Source organism: Tupaia chinensis, unplaced genomic scaffold, assembly GCF_000334495.1.
Source record: "Tupaia chinensis unplaced genomic scaffold, TupChi_1.0 Scaffold143622_1, whole genome shotgun sequence".
Classification (NCBI taxonomy): Eukaryota; Metazoa; Chordata; class Mammalia; order Scandentia; family Tupaiidae; genus Tupaia; species Tupaia belangeri.
In genome coordinates, this window is record NW_006203470.1 from 294,619 (window position 1) to 313,320 (window position 18,702).

The following is an 18,702-nucleotide window of genomic DNA, read 5'->3' on the forward strand; positions in this document are numbered from 1 at the left end:
ATCCCTCCTCCATTCTCCTCTTGGGATCCTGGGCACGCATGCACATGGTGGAGTTTAAGCCACTGGGTCCAGGACTCAAACCATGGTCGACCACAGGGGAGTCCAGCAACATAGCCATTATGCCAACTGCTGGTCCCTCTAATGGCAGTTTCTAAGCAGCCCGAGAATCCTGCCAATGGGAACTGCCCCAGCTATGCTCCTACGGGGAAGAGGTGCAAGGAACTGCTTTCTGTTGTAGTTGGAGTAGATGAGAATATTCTTCCCCAAGTGCCGGAGACCTGCTCCAGCCAGGGTGAGCTGACTTGACGGAGGCGACGCGGGTGAGAAGAAATCAGATTGAGACCTCAGTGCTCTTTAGCATGTTCTCAGCCAACTATAGGCAGAGCAAACTCAAGACTGCAGCGTCTATGGCTAGGAATCATACATATTTATTGAGGGATGTTTACAGGGGTTGGAGGGGTGAGGGGGAGGTAAAAGATTTTCCTCTTAAGAATAGGGTATTCGAAACATGGAAACAATAATCTTAACACATGATGTACTGTTCTTGTTTGATCAGGTAAAAGCAGTTACAACTCAGGACGGGAGAGTCTATTTGTCTGGTACATTTTTTCTTAGATCTTGATTGCCAGTTAGGGGCTTTTGAATGATGGGGTTTTCAGCAAGCTTGGTAACTTCAGCCCCAGGTCGGGGCGGCAGCAGATAGCGGTTACAAAGGCCTCGATAGAAATCTTATTTGATTAAGTAAAGACATGGTTAATATATACTAAAATGGAACATCTATATTGTTTTTGGGGTAATTTACAGCTAAGAGGGTGAGCCTCTTGCTCACATGGGAAAGGAATGTGGTCTTGTGAGCAGCTTAATGACTAACCGAAAGGTTATTATGTACATGTGAACCTGAGAGGGACTTCAGTATTGTTTATTGTTATTTTCCAGGCAGGTGGAGTGAGTCTAATTCCCGTTCACCTCCGCCTTAGGGATCCGCATTCTCTTAGAATTATTAATTGTAAAAGTTACAGTAAGGCTGGGGGTGTTATTTCACCCTTACGGGGTACCGTGATGACAGTAAAGCCCATGGCAGGGAGACTGAAAACACAAACCAGTGCCGCAAACACAGCTGGAACCTCGAGCTCTAGCTGTCGCCCTGCCTACAGCTTTTTCTCAGCCAAGCCTTGCTTAAACATGAGATAGCTCTTTATGTTCTGCCGGTGTTAGTTGTATGGCCTCTGTCACCCAAGGCTGGCGTCTGCTCTGGGTTAGCAGCTGGGAGACTGGTTCTGTCCCCTTGAGCAGTCACCCAGGAGGGGCGACCTCCTCAGGCCGTTTCCTCAGCTAGTGAAAGAAAGGGCTGAGTGTAATTAATTGCTTATGTCTGGAGGACCCTTCTCGTACACCCGCTGTAGGCCTGTGGCCCAGTTGGGCACCAGGGAGGAGGTGGGGCAACCTTGCTTCTGCCACAAGCGCGCGCACGCGTGTACACACACACACACACGGCACGTGTATTCTCTTCCACACTTTTCTTCACTGGACACAGCCGTGTGGGCAGCACCGGCCGAGCCACAGCTTTCAGGAAGGAAGGAACGTGCGCTGGAGGAAAGCCTAGGCGCGCTGTTTCCTGCCTGCCGGTCCCAGCACGGAGGCCAGGGCTGGCACGCCGTGGGCGCTCGGCGAGGACGGGCTCAGCTCACGCTCGACTGGGACGTGAGCTCCGAGTTGAGAGCGTCTAAACGCGCGAATGCTGGGAGCGAGAAGCGGGAAGCGCACAAGCTCGGAGCCGGGTCTGGAAGAGCGCCCCGGCCGGCAGGGTGCCGCCACGGCGGGCGGTCTGCAGGCGCGTCAGCCCGCCCACCCAGGCTATTGGCTCTGGAGAACAAAGGGGCCGCCCCATGGGCTGCTCCTATAGGGCCAGGCCTGTCAGCTGAGCAGCACAGCCAATCGGGTGGCTGGGCGACCCAGGGGACGACCGGGACCGCCGGCCAATCAGGCGAGCGCGTCCGCCCCGCCTGCCCCGGGACTGGCCAGGCCCGGAGCCCGGTGCCAAAGTCGCCCCCGGGGTGGCAGTTCCCGTTAACCTTAGCTACAAAGTCAAAGGTATTTATTTCCCCGGCCCCCTCCCGCCGAGTCCCTCTGCATTTCGGGCGGGGAGGGGCGGTGCGAGGGATGGACCAGCGCCCAGCCCCGCTCCTCCCGCGCTACCTCTACCCGGCTTGGGCTGGAACAGAGGGATGGGGCGGGGACCTCGGGGTGCTCCGAGCCCTGCGCGGCCCCCGAGTTCGCGCGCCCCCATGCTACAGACCCAAACTTTCCCTATCCCCTACAGAGCCCATGGGGAAGCGATCCGGCCGGGAGTGGGGAGGGTCGCAGGCCAGGGCAGCGAGGTCAGGAGGGAGGGCTCTGAGGGTTTGGAGGGAGGACGGGGTAGTGAGCGGAGGGTCGCCTGCGCGCGGCCTCTCCTGGACTGTCCCGTTGTTCTGGCCCGGTCCGTGTCTTCCTCCCGGATAGACCAGCTTCTGGGGACAGACACCCCAGTACTCGTTGCAGAGTGACACATAGTAGGTGCTCAATAAATGTGTGATTAAATGAATGGGGATAAGGACTGAGGGCGGAGACCGGTGAGGGAAGCACGCAGAAGTTGGAAGTGTGTGTGTGTGTGTGTGTGTGTGTGTGTATGTGTGAGTGTGTGAAATCCCAGAATCTCAGTTCCAAGAAAATAGGCACTTAGGCCCGGATCTCAGTGGGGGCGGTTGTGAGGTGGAGGCTTCTTCCTCAGTGAAGGTGGAGGGTGTAGGTACGCTGCCTCCTCCAGCCGTGGGAAAGATGGAGCCGAGGGGACGTGTGGGTCTGGGCATGTCAGGGCGGCTTGGGCGTGGTCACAGACCTCAAGGTTGGAGGTCCGTGACCCACCAGGATCCCCGTGTTCATTGTAGTGAAGGGATCAGATGACATTTGTCTCCCTTCAGCTGAGATTCCATGTTTCTGTGCTTCTAATCCGTTTAGGGCTGACGTTTCTTTTATTCCAACGTTCCCTTCTAATCTGGTTCATAAATGGCTTACCCCTGCAGAGCTTGTCCCGGTGCTGGGAGGGAGAAGCACCCCTGTGCAGATGTGTGTGGTCTTGGTGGTGAGGAAGACGGTGCTGGGCTGGATGTGCAGAGGTTAGAGGAGGGACCCGTGACTGAGCCTGGTGTATCCAAAAAGGCTCTTGGTCAAAGTGACCCCTGACCTGTGCTGGGGTCAGAGATCTGCAGGTGTGCCAGGATGTGGCAAATTCAGGAACCGAGTATTGAGAGACTAGGGTATGTTGGGGTGCAGTGGGGAGAGTAGAGACCAGCTTTTGAATGGCCTGGCCAAGAAGTATTAGCTGAATCTGAAAGTATATGGCAATTGAATCCTTCCACCACCCCCCCAGCCCGAGTTTTTGCTGTAGGATGCATGTATTCCCCAGAGAGACAGAGGGAGAGAGAGATGAGAAACCTCCCCCCCACCCCGGCCCGGGGAATGGCCATGCCACAATCCCTTCTACTCCATCTCCTCTTGGGATTTTGGGCACGCAGCACACTGCACGCACACGTGCCTGGCGTGATCTTCCAGCTGTCCGATCCAGGACCCGAGCCATGCAGTCAGCTGTGCGGGGTCCAGCACCGCAGCCTCCTTGCCACCTGTTGGCCTGGCCATTGAAGCATTTGAAGCAAAGAAATAACTTGTCCAAATTTCAATTTTAGAAAAATTGCTTTGGATTTTGGGTGGCAGATGGGTTCGAAGAGGAAGGTAAGCATCAACTGTCGATCCAAATAATAAGTAGGGAGGCCTGAACTGGAGATCTTGGAGGGATTCAAAATAGCACCGGTGGGACTTGGAGACCTGCTGGTTGTGGGGGTGTTTACACTGAGGTAGAAATGGCTATGTTGCTGGACTCTCATGTAGTCGACCATGGCTCGAGTCCTGGACCTGGTGGCTTAAACTCACGCCGGGCGCATGTGCGTGCGTGCCCAAGATCCCAGAGGAGAAGGGCCATCCCCCCGGTGGTGGTGGTGGGGTGATTTCGCTCTTTCTGTCTCTCTGTCTCTCTCTGTCTTTCTGGTGAGCCACATGCATTCTATAAGAAAAACGTCTCCGAAAATAAAATAAAAAAGGTGTGGAGGTTTTGAGAGGCCTGCTGAATACCTTCTGCCCCCGCTGGAGAGACAAGGGATGCCCAGAGCCCGCATCGAGATCGCTGAAGGTAGTCTGGAAGTGCCTGCCCTGTGAGGGTTAAGCTGAGGAACCCAAGGCCCCCTTAGAGTGGGTGGCCAGAAGTGCACAAGGAGGATTGAGGGGTCTAATTCTCTTCGAGGAAGACAGTATGTGGCCTCTGTAGGCCTCCCTTCCCTCATTTGTGAAGGGGACATTTCTTACCTTCCCCAGGTCCTCTGAATGCAGCTGGGTGGGGACGTGTTTGTGGCCACACTGTGTCACCTGTTCAGAGGACCACAGTCTTGTCCCTTGCCTTTGGTGCTGCTTTGGGAGCTCCCTTGCTCCTGCAGGCTCCTGAGTATTAGACTTGGAGCTGTGGAATGTGAGTGCAGGGCGGGGGTGCCTGCTAGGCTGGTCGGGGGAGGCAGAAGTCCTGGAAGGCGATGCCTCAGGTTCAGGGCTGGGGTCCAGCTGGGGTCCTCTGGGGACTGGACAGGCAGCTGACCTCACAGTCGACTGGTGCCCAGGTCCTGCTGAGAAACAAATGGAGCTGCTCACCTGAGTCGGCCAACCCTAAGGCGCACTTCTTATAACCTAGGGAGTGGGGAGAGGTGTGGCCGCAGCAATTCCGAGTTGGCTCCCAGTGCCCCACCCTGCCATCCCTTGGTATAACAGTCCTACCACAGGGGCAGGTATTACTATTCCCATTTGCAGGTGGGGGCACTGAGGCCCAGAGAAGGAACGTGGCTTGCCCAGGGAAAACTGCTAATCAGATGGCAACCCAGTCTCAGTCCTGGTCTGGCCCATCTGTGACTTTTCCCACTAGGAAGCCTGGTATTCTGTGGGATGGTCGCCTGCCCTTGCCCTCCGCTTCCACCTCAGTCCCCGTCCTGGGATTGAGAGACCAATGTCTGAAGCTGGCGGAGTTGGTGGAGGGAGGGGAAGGGTAGAGCACGGACGGAGGAGGGTAACGATGGGGAGAGGATGCGATGCTGGGGTGGGGGTAGATGCCTCCAGTGGGGGAGGCGACACCTGCCCGGAGAGGTGGAGGGGGGACTTGCAGAAAGTGCTTACAAGGAGAGCTGGGTCAGCCTTTCTTCCCGCTGGTGCTGGAAGGAGCGAGGGTTTTGGAAGTGCTCACACCGCTGGGCTGGGGTTGCCGAGGGTGTGGAGAGCGTGGACTTGGGCTTACTAGGAGAGTAGACGCTGCCGCTGTAGGTTCAGAAAGTGCAGTGCCTCCCCAGACTTACTCGTTATGCTCATAAGAAACTCTCGGAGCCTTCACCTTTAGGAACCTGAGGCCCAGAGAGCTGAGCACCTTTCCAGGGACTCACAGCAGGTTGGTGGCAAGCGGGCTCAGACTGAGGGCTTGCGGGTCCCAGTCTAGGTTGTAACACAGGCCTGATGCGCAGTCTGGGCTTCCCAGCAGAGGACTGGGAAGGGCAGCCTTGCACAGGAGACCCATCAGCCGCGGACAGTGGCCTTCCATGGGTTGGGGGGCTCAGGGCACCCAAAGCTGGCCAACATGGGAAAGGCCTGGGCAGATCTCAGCTGCTCTGGGCTTCCTGGACACAGCCTTATCCTTCTGGGTTTTTCTGACCCATTCTCACTTCACCCCAGCTAGCTGCAGCCCTGCCGGCCTCTGGCTCCTGGCTCCCGGCACAGGTAGCCCAAGTGTCTGCTTGTGCTTTCTGGCTCACCGTGGCCAAGAGGCTTCTGTTTCCGCCTCCTCTGAGTCTGTTCCGGGGACCGGGTGGGCCCCTTGGGGTGAGCGTTTGAAGACACTGTGTTAATGTAGCTTCACATTTCTGCTTTCACGAGTGTGCTGTGTGTTCTGTCGTGATGTGGTTCACGATGGCACTTTGTCCATGGGTCCGAAAGCTTGTCTGTGAGTTTTTAAAGTCTCTCCCTCTCCCAGCACCTGTATACGGAGTTGGCAGGTGTTCTCATGTCTCGGAGTGGCTCTTGGTTTCTGCATCTTTGAACTTTCATTTACTTAGATATGATTGTGTCTGGGTGTGTTTGTGTGTGCTTTTTTAAAAAAATTTGCTAAAGGGTGTGTTTACTCACCAGAAAAAGATCCCCCTGTATTGGGGTAGAGAAAACATCTCCTGTGGGGCATGATCATCCTGTAATCCCATCTCCTCCATTTCTCCCTCCTTGTAGGGATTTTGGGCATGCATGCACATGTGCCTGGTGCATTTTTGAAGCTGCTAGGTCCGGAATTCAAACCACGCAGTTGGCCACATGGGATCCAGCTGCTGTAACTATCAGGCCGCCAGCTGGTCCTGCATAATGTTCATACAGCTCACATGCCTGCGATCGTATTAAAATGAAGCACCCACTGCTGTTCACCGAAGTCGGTTTCCAGACACAGCACTGGCATCCGGGCACGAGTCCTGAGGGATTTGCTGTTGGTGACGCAGGGCTGGGGCAGAGGAGCCACCTCTTCAGAGTCCTCCTTTTGTTCCGTGTACTCGTTCAGTACTCATGAAGCTCCTCCTGCATGGCAGCAATGGGCAGGGCGGCAGGGCCCCCTCCCCAGAGCTTGCCTTCTGGGGGACGGACGTGATCTCCAGGCATCACGGTGCCACTAGCCGCATGTGGCCATTAAATGCCTACATGTGGCCAGTGTGTTTGAGAAACCGAATTAAAAAGATATATATATTTTTTTTTTGCCAGGGTCAGCAGGAGGCATGGTGGTTAAGGTGCTAGACTCCCACATGGCTGACCGCGGTTCGAGTCCCAGACTGGTGGCTCGCGTTCTCATTTTGTCTTACTGTCTCTTTCTCTCTCTGGTGAGCACGTGTGTCCTATAGCAAGAACAGTAATCACTACAATAAGTGAAAAATTTTAAAAATAAAAATAAATTTTGCCAGAGGGTGCATATGCTGGCCGGAGAGAGACAGAGAGGGAGGAGGAGAAAGCACCTCTAGTGGAGTGTGGCCACGCTGCAGGTGCTCCTCCACTCCCCCAGCTGCACCCTAGCTCCAGGACTAGCTGTGTGGCCTTGAGTGAATGACTTACCTTCTCTGGCCATGCTTCATTTAGTATAAGGATGATGTGGACGGGCGTGTGCCTGCTAGGTGCTTGGCATGTCATCGGCTCGCGGCAGGCTCTGGCGCTCTGCTGTCCCTCTTCTTCCCACAGCCGGATGGACATTAAGCTGTTTGGGGGGAACCCCACACCTCCCTCAAGTGAGGTGGCGAGCCGCACAGCTCTGCTTGGGCATCTGAGAGCACATTGGATGGGTGGGCAGCGCGCTGGCACTCAGCCTAGGGTCCAGTCCCCGGGAGCTGACTGGAGTGAGTGGGTCATGCAGGGAGAGCGGGACTGGGAGGACGTAGCAGTCAGGGAGGGCCTGTGGGATGGAGGCCGGCTCTCCTGAGGGCCAGGCTGGCTTGCCCAGTGTAGGGGAGGACGCTGCTGGTTGGGAGCCTGGGCAGAGGGTGTTGCTGGGCATGGGGGGACCCAGGGAAGACTGTCTCCTGTCCGGGTGGGTCTCCTGGGAGGGCAAGGGCTGGTGGCTACAGGTGAGTAGGGGGCAGCAGGCGAGGACCTGGAGGGGGCTCGTGGCTGAGACGAGCCTTTGGCCGGGGTTTGGGGCACTGCTCCCCTCAAAGCTTCTGCTTTTGGAGGGAGTACTGGGAGGGGACAGAGGTGCACAAGGGTCACCCACTTCCTCGTCCCTGCTGGGCCCTGGTCTGCGTAGAGAGCTGTGCCTGGCTGGGGCATGACTTGCAGAAGCCTGAGGTTTGGATGTGGTGGAGAGACCTGGACAGGCAGCCTCTCCTGGCCTCTGACCTCCCTCCTTGCCCCAGCTGCTGTCTGCACTGTCTCCCCTGTCCCCCCTTCTCCCCCAAGAGGCTGCTGAAACCAAAGCCCCTTTGTTAACTCTCCTGTGTCCAGACCTTACCACCTGCTCCACCACAGTCCCCTCTTTGTGTGGTCCTGCAGTTGTCATGGCAGCTGGCCTGGGCCGAGGCCTTCCCCCTGAGGGTTCTTAGCTGATGGCAGCCTGATGCAGCCCTGGCCCAGGGCCAGGCCGAGGGAAGGGCCTTGTCCTGAGACTCCTCTCCATGTGTCCTTGTTGCCACAGAACTGGCTGGGCAGTGGGGGAAAGGTGGCCCGAGGCTGGCGCTGGGCCTGCCTGGTGGACAGAGTGGCTGCAGAGACTTACTTGGTGGGGTGGCCAGTCGCCTGAGAGCTCCTGCCTGCTCTCCTGGTTCCCGCTGTCTGTCCAGTCAACTGGGCACCCTGTCAGCGTGGTGGGCGAGGAGGGCCATGCCACGTGGCACAGCAGAGCGAGAGGCGGTGAGTGTGGTGTGGACGGCCGGGGAGGGTCTGTGTGAGGACTGTCCATGGCTGGGCTTTCCCAGGGTCTGGCCTGTGGGTTGCCTGCCCCACTGGCTTCCAGAAACGTCCCTCTTCACCCTCTCTTGTTGTCCCCTGGCCTGTGTGGCCCCTGCCTTTGTTTCCACTTTTTTTCTTTTTTCTTTTTTCTTTTTTGGGACACGTGTGCTCACTGGAGGCAGAGAGAGAGAGAGAAGGAAAGTGAGGAATCGCTCCCCAGGGGGATGGCCACACATAACCCCTGCCCGCCCATTCTCCTCTGGGGATTTTGGCCACACACACACACACACACTCTCACACACTCACACACTCACAGTCAGTGTGATTGTCAAGACACCAGTCGGGGATGCAGACGGTGCAGTCAGCCGTGGCATCTAGCGCCTTCGCCGCCGTGTTGTGTAGGCAGCGCCCGTCCCTCTGTCCTCACTCTCAATTTGTCACCTGGCCATTGAAAGGGGTCCCCTCTGCCTGCCAGTCCTCAGAGCCTCTTTTGGTGGACATTTAGTCCAGTTGGAGAGAGCTTCCCCAGGCGGGGAGGCAGCAGCCCGCGGAGTAGCCAGGAGGGAAGGGTGAGGTCAGGGCGGCACACAGCACCCTCAGGTAGGCCTCCCTCTCTGCACCTTGTTTGCTTTTTCTCTGCACCACAGGCAGACTTCGGTGTCTCCGAGAAAGCCCAGGGAGAGTGCCTAAGAGCCCCGTCATTACTGGGATCAGGCAGCACAGCCTGGGCTCTGCAGGGCTGGCAGTCACGTGGGAGGGCGGGCATGGGTTCTGGTCGACCTGGACGTGCCTGGCATGCACTCACATGCCGTGACCCTGGGGGGTTGGGAAGGCTGGGGGAGGTCACCGTGTGAGACCCTAACGGGGTGCTCATATCTCCCCTTTGCCCTGAGCCCTGTGCATAGCCCAGCAGGTGCCAGCGTGTTCTCACAATGAGCTGTGATTGGCCCTGAGTGGAGGACTGGACAGTGACATTTGTCACGCTTGGTTCCACCTGGGCCCACCTGTAGTTGGGATGTTCATTTGTGTCAGCTTTTGTCAGCTTTTGTCCAAAGGAAAGACAAATTCCCCTGTCTTGATGACGGCGAGTCGGTTTGCACCTTGGAGCCATGCTCCTGGCCTGGGTAGGTGCCCATGTCCCCTGGAGATGGGAGGTGGGGCTTGGTCTCCCTTCCTGCGTGGTTTCAGAGAGCTTGCTCTGGGCCCTGGAGGGAGAGGTCCTTGGGCTGAGAAGCTGGTGAAAGGCTTAGTTTCTAAAAAGATTTACACCCTTACAGTGCTCTAAAGAAAACATTCTAGGATGAAAGGGCGTGGGTGTCTCTTTCCTTCTTTGCACTAGAGAAAATGATTTCTTCCATTTTTAGATTTCTTTTACCCTTAACCCCTGCAGCCCCCAACCTCTCTTGTCAGAGTCCAGATTTGCAGTCTGGGTATGTGCTCAGCGTGACTCTGGGAGGGGAGCTGGGCAAGGGAAGGAGGGAGACCCTCCAGGGCCTGGAGCAATTTCTGGAAAGGAGGGCCCGTCTCTGAGCGGAAGTGCCAGAAGGCAGTGCCCTACCCCTCTGTGGGGTAGTAGCCTCAAGTCCTCCCTGTGCTGAGGGGTGCAGGCAGGTAAAACCAGGCCCTGTCCATGGAGGACAGCCACACTACCATGGTGGCCACAGCCCTGGCCCTGTGCTGCATCAGGCAGGGCAGCATGGCTGTGCCCATGTGTTTGCCAGGTACCCGCCGTGCCTACAGTTGACTCCGCTCTGTGTGCTGGGGCCTGGCAGCAAGCACGACGGCTCCTGTCCTTGTGACAGCCGGGAAAAACAGACCAGGTCATGTCAGGTGGTGGACAGCCTTAGAGGGGACAGATGAGGTGGGGTTGGGCTGCGACCATGTAGACCTGCCAGGGAAGGCTACTCTGAGGAGGTGGCTTTGAAGCAGAGAGCTGAACGGAGTGAGGGCCGAGCCAGGCAGAGATCTGCAAAGGCCGGAGGCCCCCAGGCAACAGCACGACCTCCCCAGCTGGCCACGGTCAGAGGGCTTGGGCATAGAAAGAGACGAAGCCCAGCTGGGTGGCGTGGTCAGCAAGGACCTGAGCTGTGGTGTTGGAGGGCGTGGGCCAGCCTGGTTTGGACCTCTACCCTGACTGACCTGACACGCAGGGCACACGCATGCCCGAGAGCCCAGTGAGCTGGACGCTGGGCGGCGGGGGGAGAGAATGCGGCATGCCGAGACTTTGAGAGTTCTCTCTGTCTCTTTTTCTCTCTTTGCACACATGTGCTCTCTATCATGAATAAAATAAACCTCAAACCAGTGAGCCCCACACAGTGAACAAGGGGTCAGTTAGCTGGTACTGACTGGCTGTCCATGTTCTCGCGAGAGGGACGGGAGTTGCCCTCCCTGGAAGGAATGGGAGTGTGACGGGGACCTGGAGGAGGGGCCAGTGAACTAGGACTCATGGAGCGTAGTTCTGCCTCTGAGCCCTGCCATGGCTGGTTCCAGAAGATCTCTGACTGTGTCTGAGGTTCCTGGTTCTCAGAAGTCACCTGCCACCCTGGGGGTGTTCAAGGTGGGGAGTGAGGCTCTGGTCTAGGAGGTAGAAGTCCGGCCCTGCCGTCCAGCTCCCTGCACAGCCCCGGGGCCCCGGGGCCCTCTCCGGCTTGCTCCTCGGTGTACAGTGAGAATCATGCTGATCTCTCCGTGGGTGTGTGCAGTTAGGAAGCCGTCACAGTTCAGCTAGGTCACGGATAGAGAAGGCTTTCTGTGACATGGCAGAGGACTGGGACACCTGTTGTCATCCTGCCCCTTAGGCCAACCTCTGTTTTCTTGCTCCCATCTCACCCACAGAAGGCAGGACTGGGACCCGGCTGCCGATGCCGTGGGAGGTCCCTGGGGATGGAGATCAGCCGGGCTGGCAACGGCACAGGTAAGAGGCTGGAGGAGGCGGAGGCAGCTGTGGCCACTGCTTCCTCGGCTGCCCGCCCTTGTTCTCTTCATCACCAAGTGGGAGGTAGTGGTGGATGCGAGGAAACACTGAGCTGGCATTCTGGGGCCTTCAGGGTCATTTTTCTGACCGGAGAGAGCACAGCTCCCATGCCATCAGCCATGTGATGGGCAAGGCCATTTTAACCAGGCAAAGCAGAGACCCGTGGGATTCGGGGCATAAAGGCCATCCCATCACTCAGTGCTTTAGTCCACTTTCATTGTTTGGAATGGACTGTTTTTTTTTTTTTTTTTGTAAAGAATTATTTAACTTTATTTATTTATTTATGTATATTTGACCAGAGAGGGACAAAGTGAGAGAGAGAGAGAAAGTGAGAGAGAAAGTGAGAAAACAAGCCACCAGGTCCAGGACTCGAACCACAGCCATGTGGGAGTCCAGCACCCTTAACCACCATACACCTACTGGCCCCAAATGGACTGTTTTTCAGACCAGTTTTAAGTTGACAAAATAATTATGAAGAAAAGTAGGAAGTTCCCTATACCCTACCCCCCTGTTTACTTATAATTTTTTTTTATGTCTTCTGTGACTGAGACAGAGAGAGGAAGAGTGACAGCACCCTCAAGAGAGTTTCGATGCTGTGAGTCCCACTCCCCTCTGCCCCCAGCCAGCCCCGGACCATGGGCACACACGTGCCTGGCATATCAGAGAGGTTTGTGTGTGTGCATCTGGAACTTTTCCATGCGTGTCAGTCTGCTGAGCCTTGTACTTTACCACCACGCCACTGGTGCCAGTTTCTCCTGTTACTCACATTGGTTTAATGTGGTATATTTGTTACTGTTGCCGAGCCAGTACTGATACACTATTTATATATATATATATAATTTTAAGAGAAATTTTTGCTATAGGGCATGTGTGCTCGCTGAAGAGACAGAGGCAGAGAGTGAGAAATCATCCCCCATGGGGATGGCCACACTACAATCCCTTCTCCATTCTCCTCTCAGGATTTTCTGCATACATGCACACTCACTCCACGAGAGTTTTAAGCTGTCGGGTCTGGGACTTGAACCGCTGTTGACTAAGTGGGAGTCCAGTGACATAACCATGATGCCATCTGCTGGTCCCTGATACACTATTACTAACTGAAGTCCATACTTTACATTCGCGTCACTCTTGGTGTTGAGTATTGTGTGGGTTTTGACAAATACATAACATCTTACCCTGTGTTCCAGTATCGCACCCAGTAGCCGCCCTGCTCCAAAGCCCCCCACGCTCTACCTATTTATCTTTCTCCTACCAACCCTCCCCTTCTCCCCCCTTAACCCCTGGCCTTTTTCACTGTCTCTACAGAATATCAGATAGAATCCTAGAGTATATAGCTTTTTCAGATTGGTTTCTTTGATTTAGCAATATGAATTTAGGGTGTCTTTGATTTGATAGCTTCTTTTCTTTTCTTTTCTTTTCTTTTTTTTTTAAGAGATTTTTGCTACAGGGCATGTGCGCTTGCCAGACAGACAGAGAAGCGAGGAATCATCCCCCAGGGGGGATGGTCACACCGCAATCCCTTCTCCTCCATTCTCCTCTCGGGATCCTGGACACACACGCACATGCGCCCGGCGTGAGTTTTAAGCCACCGGGTCCAGGACGCAAATCGCAGTTGACTACGTGGGAGTCCAGCAACATAGCCATTACACTAACTGCTGGTCCCGCTTATTATTTTCTTTTAAGAGATTTTTTACTATAGGGTGTATGTGTTTGAGATACAGAAAGCGAGAAATCACTTCCCAGGGGAAATGGCCACACAGCAAACCCTTCTCCATTCTCCCCTCTGGATTTTGGGCATGCATACATTTGTGCCTGGTGTGTGTTTATGCTGCTGGGTCTGGAACTCGAACCTCAGTCAACTACGTGGGAGTCCAGTGATGTAACCGTTATGCCATCTGCTGGGCCTTTTTTTTTTTTTTTAAGATTTTTGCCACAGGGTGTGTGAACTCACTATGGGGCAATGGGGATGGGGTGGTGGTGAGAAATCACAGCCTCCCTCCCAGGGGGAATGGCCACACTGCAATCCCTTCTGCCCCATTGTCTTGGGATTTGGGGCATACAAGCACATGCACCTGCCATGTTTTCCAGGCCGCTGGTCCAGGACTCAAACTGCGGAGTTGGCCTTGTGGGACCCACTGACTTACCACCCTGCCACCTGCTGGCCACAATAGCTTACTTCTTTTATCATGAATAATACTCCATCCTATGGATATACCATGGTTTGTTTATTCCTTTGAAGGACATCTTGGTGGCTGCCAAGTTTCGGTGGTCATGAAGAACCTTATAAACATCTGTGTGTAGGCTTTCGTGTGGACATAAGTGTTCAGCTCGTTTCTCGTTTGGGTCAATACCTAGGAGCACTGTTTTTGGGTCACATAGTCAGCCTGTGTCTAGCTTTGTAAGAAACACTGAGCTGTCTCCCAGCAGCTGTGCTTCTGCATCTCACCAGCAGTGAGTGAGTTCCTGCTGCTCCATGTCCTCACCAGCATTTGGTGTTGTCAGTGTACGGATTTTAGCCATTTTCAGGGTGTGTAGTGGTTGCATTTTAGCTTTTAATTCAGAAGCCAAATTCTCCATAGTTCATTTCTAGGATTTTTTGGACAATTTAATTACATCATAAATTTTACTTAATTAGGATTACATTGAATTTAAATGTTATTTTCTAGTGAAGAATTTCCTTGCCTTCTCATCTAAGAATAGGATATATCTATCTTTTTATTTAGGTTTTCCTTATCCCTTTAGTATAGTCTAATATTTTTCTTTATATAATTTTGTGTGTTCATTAGGTATATTCTTGGTTATTTAAAAATAGCTTTATTGCCTTTTGAAAAAAATTATTCAATTTTATTATTATTTTTTAATTTTCTATAGGACACATGGCACTTACCAGAGAGAGAAAGGGAAAGTGAGAAAGCAAGACCCAGGACGTGAACTGTGGCTGCTATGTGGGAGTCCAGCACCTTAACCACCATGCCACCTGCTGGCCCCTTTTAGTCCCCCCTTTTTTATTGCCATTTTTAAAAGGTTCATCATTTTTGTATGCTTTCGCGGCTGGCAGTCATGCGCAACTCTTCCTTCCATGTCTCAGTGGGTTTCCCCTGCACACTAGGTCACTAGTCACAGTCAGATGACAGCTTTCCTTTCCTGTATTTCTCTATTTCTCGTTTCTTTCACTGTGTGCTTCGGCTAGTTCCTTGGCTAGTTCCGCAAGTGCAAACTTAAATAGGATAAGCAGCAGTGAGCATCCTCATTTTATTTCTAACTTCCAGTCTTTTGCCTTTGGTTATAATGTTTGCTCTAATTCCTAGTATACATTCTTTGTCAGCTTAAGAAAATTATCTTGTACTCCTAATTTACCAAGGCCTTTCCTTCCTTCTTTTCATTCCTCCTTCCTCCAGAAATGTCAATTTTTATCATGTGACTTTTTCACATCTGTTGAGAATAGTACGAGGTTTTTCATTCTGTGTGTGTGTGTTATTGCAGTCCTCCTGCGTCTGCCTCCCCCGGAGCTGGGACCACAGGTGTGCACCTCTGTGTCTGGCCTTTAGGGTGGGCATGGAATCAAACCCAAGCCTCCCCATGGGGCCTTAGTCCGCCAAGGAGCAACCGTGAGCACACGCTATCATTGCTGGACCCTTTTCGCTTGTAATATGTGATACCATGAATTACATCAAGCCATCCTTGCTTTCCTGAAGAAAATTCCAGCAAGGTCATAATTTGTTATTGTTCTAATACTGCTGAACTTGTTCAGCTGATGCGTGTTCAAAGCATCTAGGTTTATCGACAGATACACCTAGACTTTCCTGCCTACTCCATTCTTGTTTTGATACTGCAGTTATGCTTGCTCCATAGACCTCTTCCCTCCCTTCCATCCTCTGTAATGGTCTATACAAGCTGGGAAAAACCCTGCCCCTGACGTTTTTTTTTTTTTTTTAATTATTTTATTTAACTTCCATTTATTTATTTATTTAAAAATTTTTGACCAGAGATGGGCAGAGCGAGAGCGAGAGAGAGAGGGAGAGAAAGTGAGAGAGCAAGGCACCAGGTCTGGGACATGAACCACGGTCAGCCATGTGGGAGTCCAGCACCCTTAACCACCACACCTCCTGCCAGCCCCCCCTTCAGAAGTTTTAATAGGATCTTTTATACATATCTGTTACCCATTTTGTAAAGGAATTATTTACCTTTTTTTTTTTTTTTTGAGAGAGGTTTTTGCTATAGGGTACGTGCACTTGCCAGAGAGACAGAGAGAGACATAGAGACAGAAAGCCAGAAATCACCCCCCGGGGGGGTGGCCACGCTGCAATCCCTTCTCCTCCATTCTCCTCGTGGGATCTTGGGCTTGTACGCACATGCGCCTGGCGTGAGTTTAAGCCGCCAGGTCCGGGACTTGAACCGCAGTCGACTATGTGGGAGTTCAGCAACATAGCCATTATGCTAACTGCTGGTACCATAAGAATTATTTATCTTTATTCTTATTATTTTATAAATTTATAATAGGGCATGTGCACTCACCAGAGAGAGACAGAGAAAGTGAAAGAGCAAGCCACCAGGTCTGGCACTCGAACCGTGGTTGGCCATGTGGGAGTCTAGCACCTCAATCATGACACCATCTGCTAGCCCCCCTCTTCTAAGTGTTTATAATCAGGTTTTCTACCTACTCACAAGTCAGTTTAATTTACATTTTCTCTTAATATCATGTTTATGTAGATTTTCAAATCCATTGACTTACAGCCCATACATAGTAGTTGGGACTTTCAGGATAGTTTTTTATGTTTCCCTTTATCTGCAAATCTCTGTTTTTAATCTCTATTAATACCTTCATTCCACTTCCTTTGAGCTTATTTTCTTGTCTTTGTAATGTTGTTTAGAGATTTTCTTGTAGGGAGCGGCAGGACCTGAGCAACACAAGAGTGACCTTTAAACACAGGCAGAAGTGCGGTTCTTTGGGTGACACAGCAGGGCTAGTGAAGGTATTAACAAAAGGATATGCGTTCTGTCTCTGTGTCAAGACTGCAAGGCAGTGTTGGTTAAAGGAAACTACCTGTTAGCCAGAGAAGGCATGAGAAGATAAAACTCATTTGGACTGCAGGGTGCCAGAGGTTTCCCATCTTCAGCGATTAGCATCTGAAAACAACTGGCTTTGCATTCCCTGTCCCCTTTCCCCCTTTGCCCCATAAAAGAATAAACCTGAGAAAGGTTCAGGACCATAGCTGCCTCCTCAGGGAAGTCTGGACCACCTGATCCTTGTTTTTCTCTATCTGTGTGTCTATGTGTGTTTCTTTTTTTTTTTTTAAGAGAGAGATTTTTGCTATAGGGCACGTGTGCTTGTCAGAAAGACAGAGACAGAAAGTGAGAAATCACCCCCCCTACCCCCGGGTGGGATGGCCATGCCACAATCTCCTCCTCCATTCTCCTCTCGGGATCTTGGGCCAGTATGCACACGTGCCCAGCGTGAGTTTAAGCCACTGGGTCTGGGACTCGAATTGCGGTCACCTACATGGGAGTCCAGTGACACAGCCACTACACTAACTGCTGGTCCCATATTTCTGTTTATTTCTAATCCACAGCCACTTCCCCTCAGTAAATGCATCCAGCCATGCAGGCCACGGCATTTTCTCTCTTCTTTTTTCACAATTATCTTGCACTACCTGCTTTTTAGTGAGCATAAACTTATTGAAATGTAGCACTCATACAGAAAGGGGCATAACTGTAAGTTCTACACCATCTCCTCCGTCGAGAGAGTGTACTGGCAGAACCCAGGGCCCCTGTAACGGAGTACGCAGCTGCTGTCTAACCTCTACCTTGAGGATCAGTCTGGCCAGCTGTCAGTCTTCCCATCCGCAGCTTCTGTGGCATATAGAGCAGCTGTGTCCCATTCCAGCTTCTTGCTCCCGTGAGCTCGGAAGACACCGCGGCTGTAGAGGGTGCAGGGTATACGTCGTGGGCTGTGAGTGGTGTGTGTGGGACTCCCATGAAAGAAGTGGATTGGGGTTAATAAGGCAAGGCAACTCCTGTTTGGTGTGCCGAGGCCTTTCCGGCCCACTGTCCTGTTCTTGTATTGCTGAAGAAAGGAGAGGCTGCCAAAGAGCCAAGGTCCCAGCAGTGATGTGGTTATGCATCGTGGCTACCGCCCTGGGGCAGGAGTCCAGCCGGGGAGGGCACACAGCAATGACCTGGGGTTTGAGCACCTCAGCCCCGGAGGGGCTGGGCATGCCCTTGGAAAGCTCACATCAGTCCTTGTAGGGGAAGAACGGTGTTATGAAACTTGCCAGTTTCTCCTTACTCCTGGGGCTGGGGTTTTGCGAGGTTGGTTTCTTTAACATTTTCTGAATTCTTGGGGCCTTAAAGAAGGACACAGCCATGCTTGGGGGACCCCAAAGCCTTGCCACCCAGCGAGTCACAATTTCTCCGTGTATTTTGTTCCTCTGTTCCTCTGTTCTTCTCCAGCCTCAACCTGCCCAATCTCATTGTCCTTCCTGCCTTCCCTTACTCTCCTTTTCCCGATTTCTTTTGGAATCGTTGCCTTCTTCACTCTCTTCCTGCCTGGTTTCTAGCTCTCTTCTGCTCTCCCCTGCCTCGCGGCCAGCAGCACTGACCTCTCTCATCCCTCTCCCTTGCAGGAGATGGGCTGGCCATGAAGATCAAGCAAGAGAAGCTGCAGTGGCTGCCGTGCCGCCGCTTGGGCTTTCGGAGAAGGATAAGGAAAACATCTTCCAGCAGCATAGGGGCCTCCCGCCATGCCAGACCATGGGGAGGCCTCGAGCCTCGGGGGGACAGGAGGAGACTGGGGGTCCAAAGTGGACTCCTCCCGCTGAGCAGGATGCGGGGCTGGCAGGCCGGGCTCCCGGGGCAGCCCCTGGCCCCCTGAGCCCGGCGCTCTCTGCCAGCGAAGGCCACTTTGTGTGCCTGGACTGCGGGAAGAGGTTCAGCTGGTGGTCGTCCTTGAAGATCCACCAGCGCACCCACACCGGGGAGAAGCCATACCTCTGCGGCAAGTGCGGGAAGAGCTTCAGTCAGAAGCCGAACCTAGCGCGCCACCAGCGGCACCACACGGGCGAGCGGCCCTTCTGCTGTCCCGAGTGCGCGAGGCGCTTCAGCCAGAAGCAGCACCTGCTCAAGCACCAGAAGACCCACGCCCGGCCCGCCACCCACTCGTGCCCCGAGTGCGCGCGCTGCTTTCGCCACCAGGTGGGCCTCCG

General features: G+C 53.5%; 1 protein-coding gene across 1 annotated transcript in view; it reads left to right on the forward strand.

Annotated features, from left to right (window-relative positions):
* The first annotated feature begins 10,886 nt into the window (after positions 1-10,886).
* The window catches only part of LOC102468154 (zinc finger protein 775), a 20,721-nt gene continuing 12,905 nt past the window's right edge, over positions 10,887-18,702 (forward strand). The window contains 5 exon segments of the mRNA XM_027766665.1: positions 10,887-11,083; positions 11,362-11,440; positions 12,054-12,167; positions 18,124-18,168; positions 18,171-18,695. Coding sequence (XP_027622466.1) covers positions 11,003-11,083; positions 11,362-11,440; positions 12,054-12,167; positions 18,124-18,168; positions 18,171-18,695 — 844 coding nt within the window. The 5' untranslated portion in view covers positions 10,887-11,002.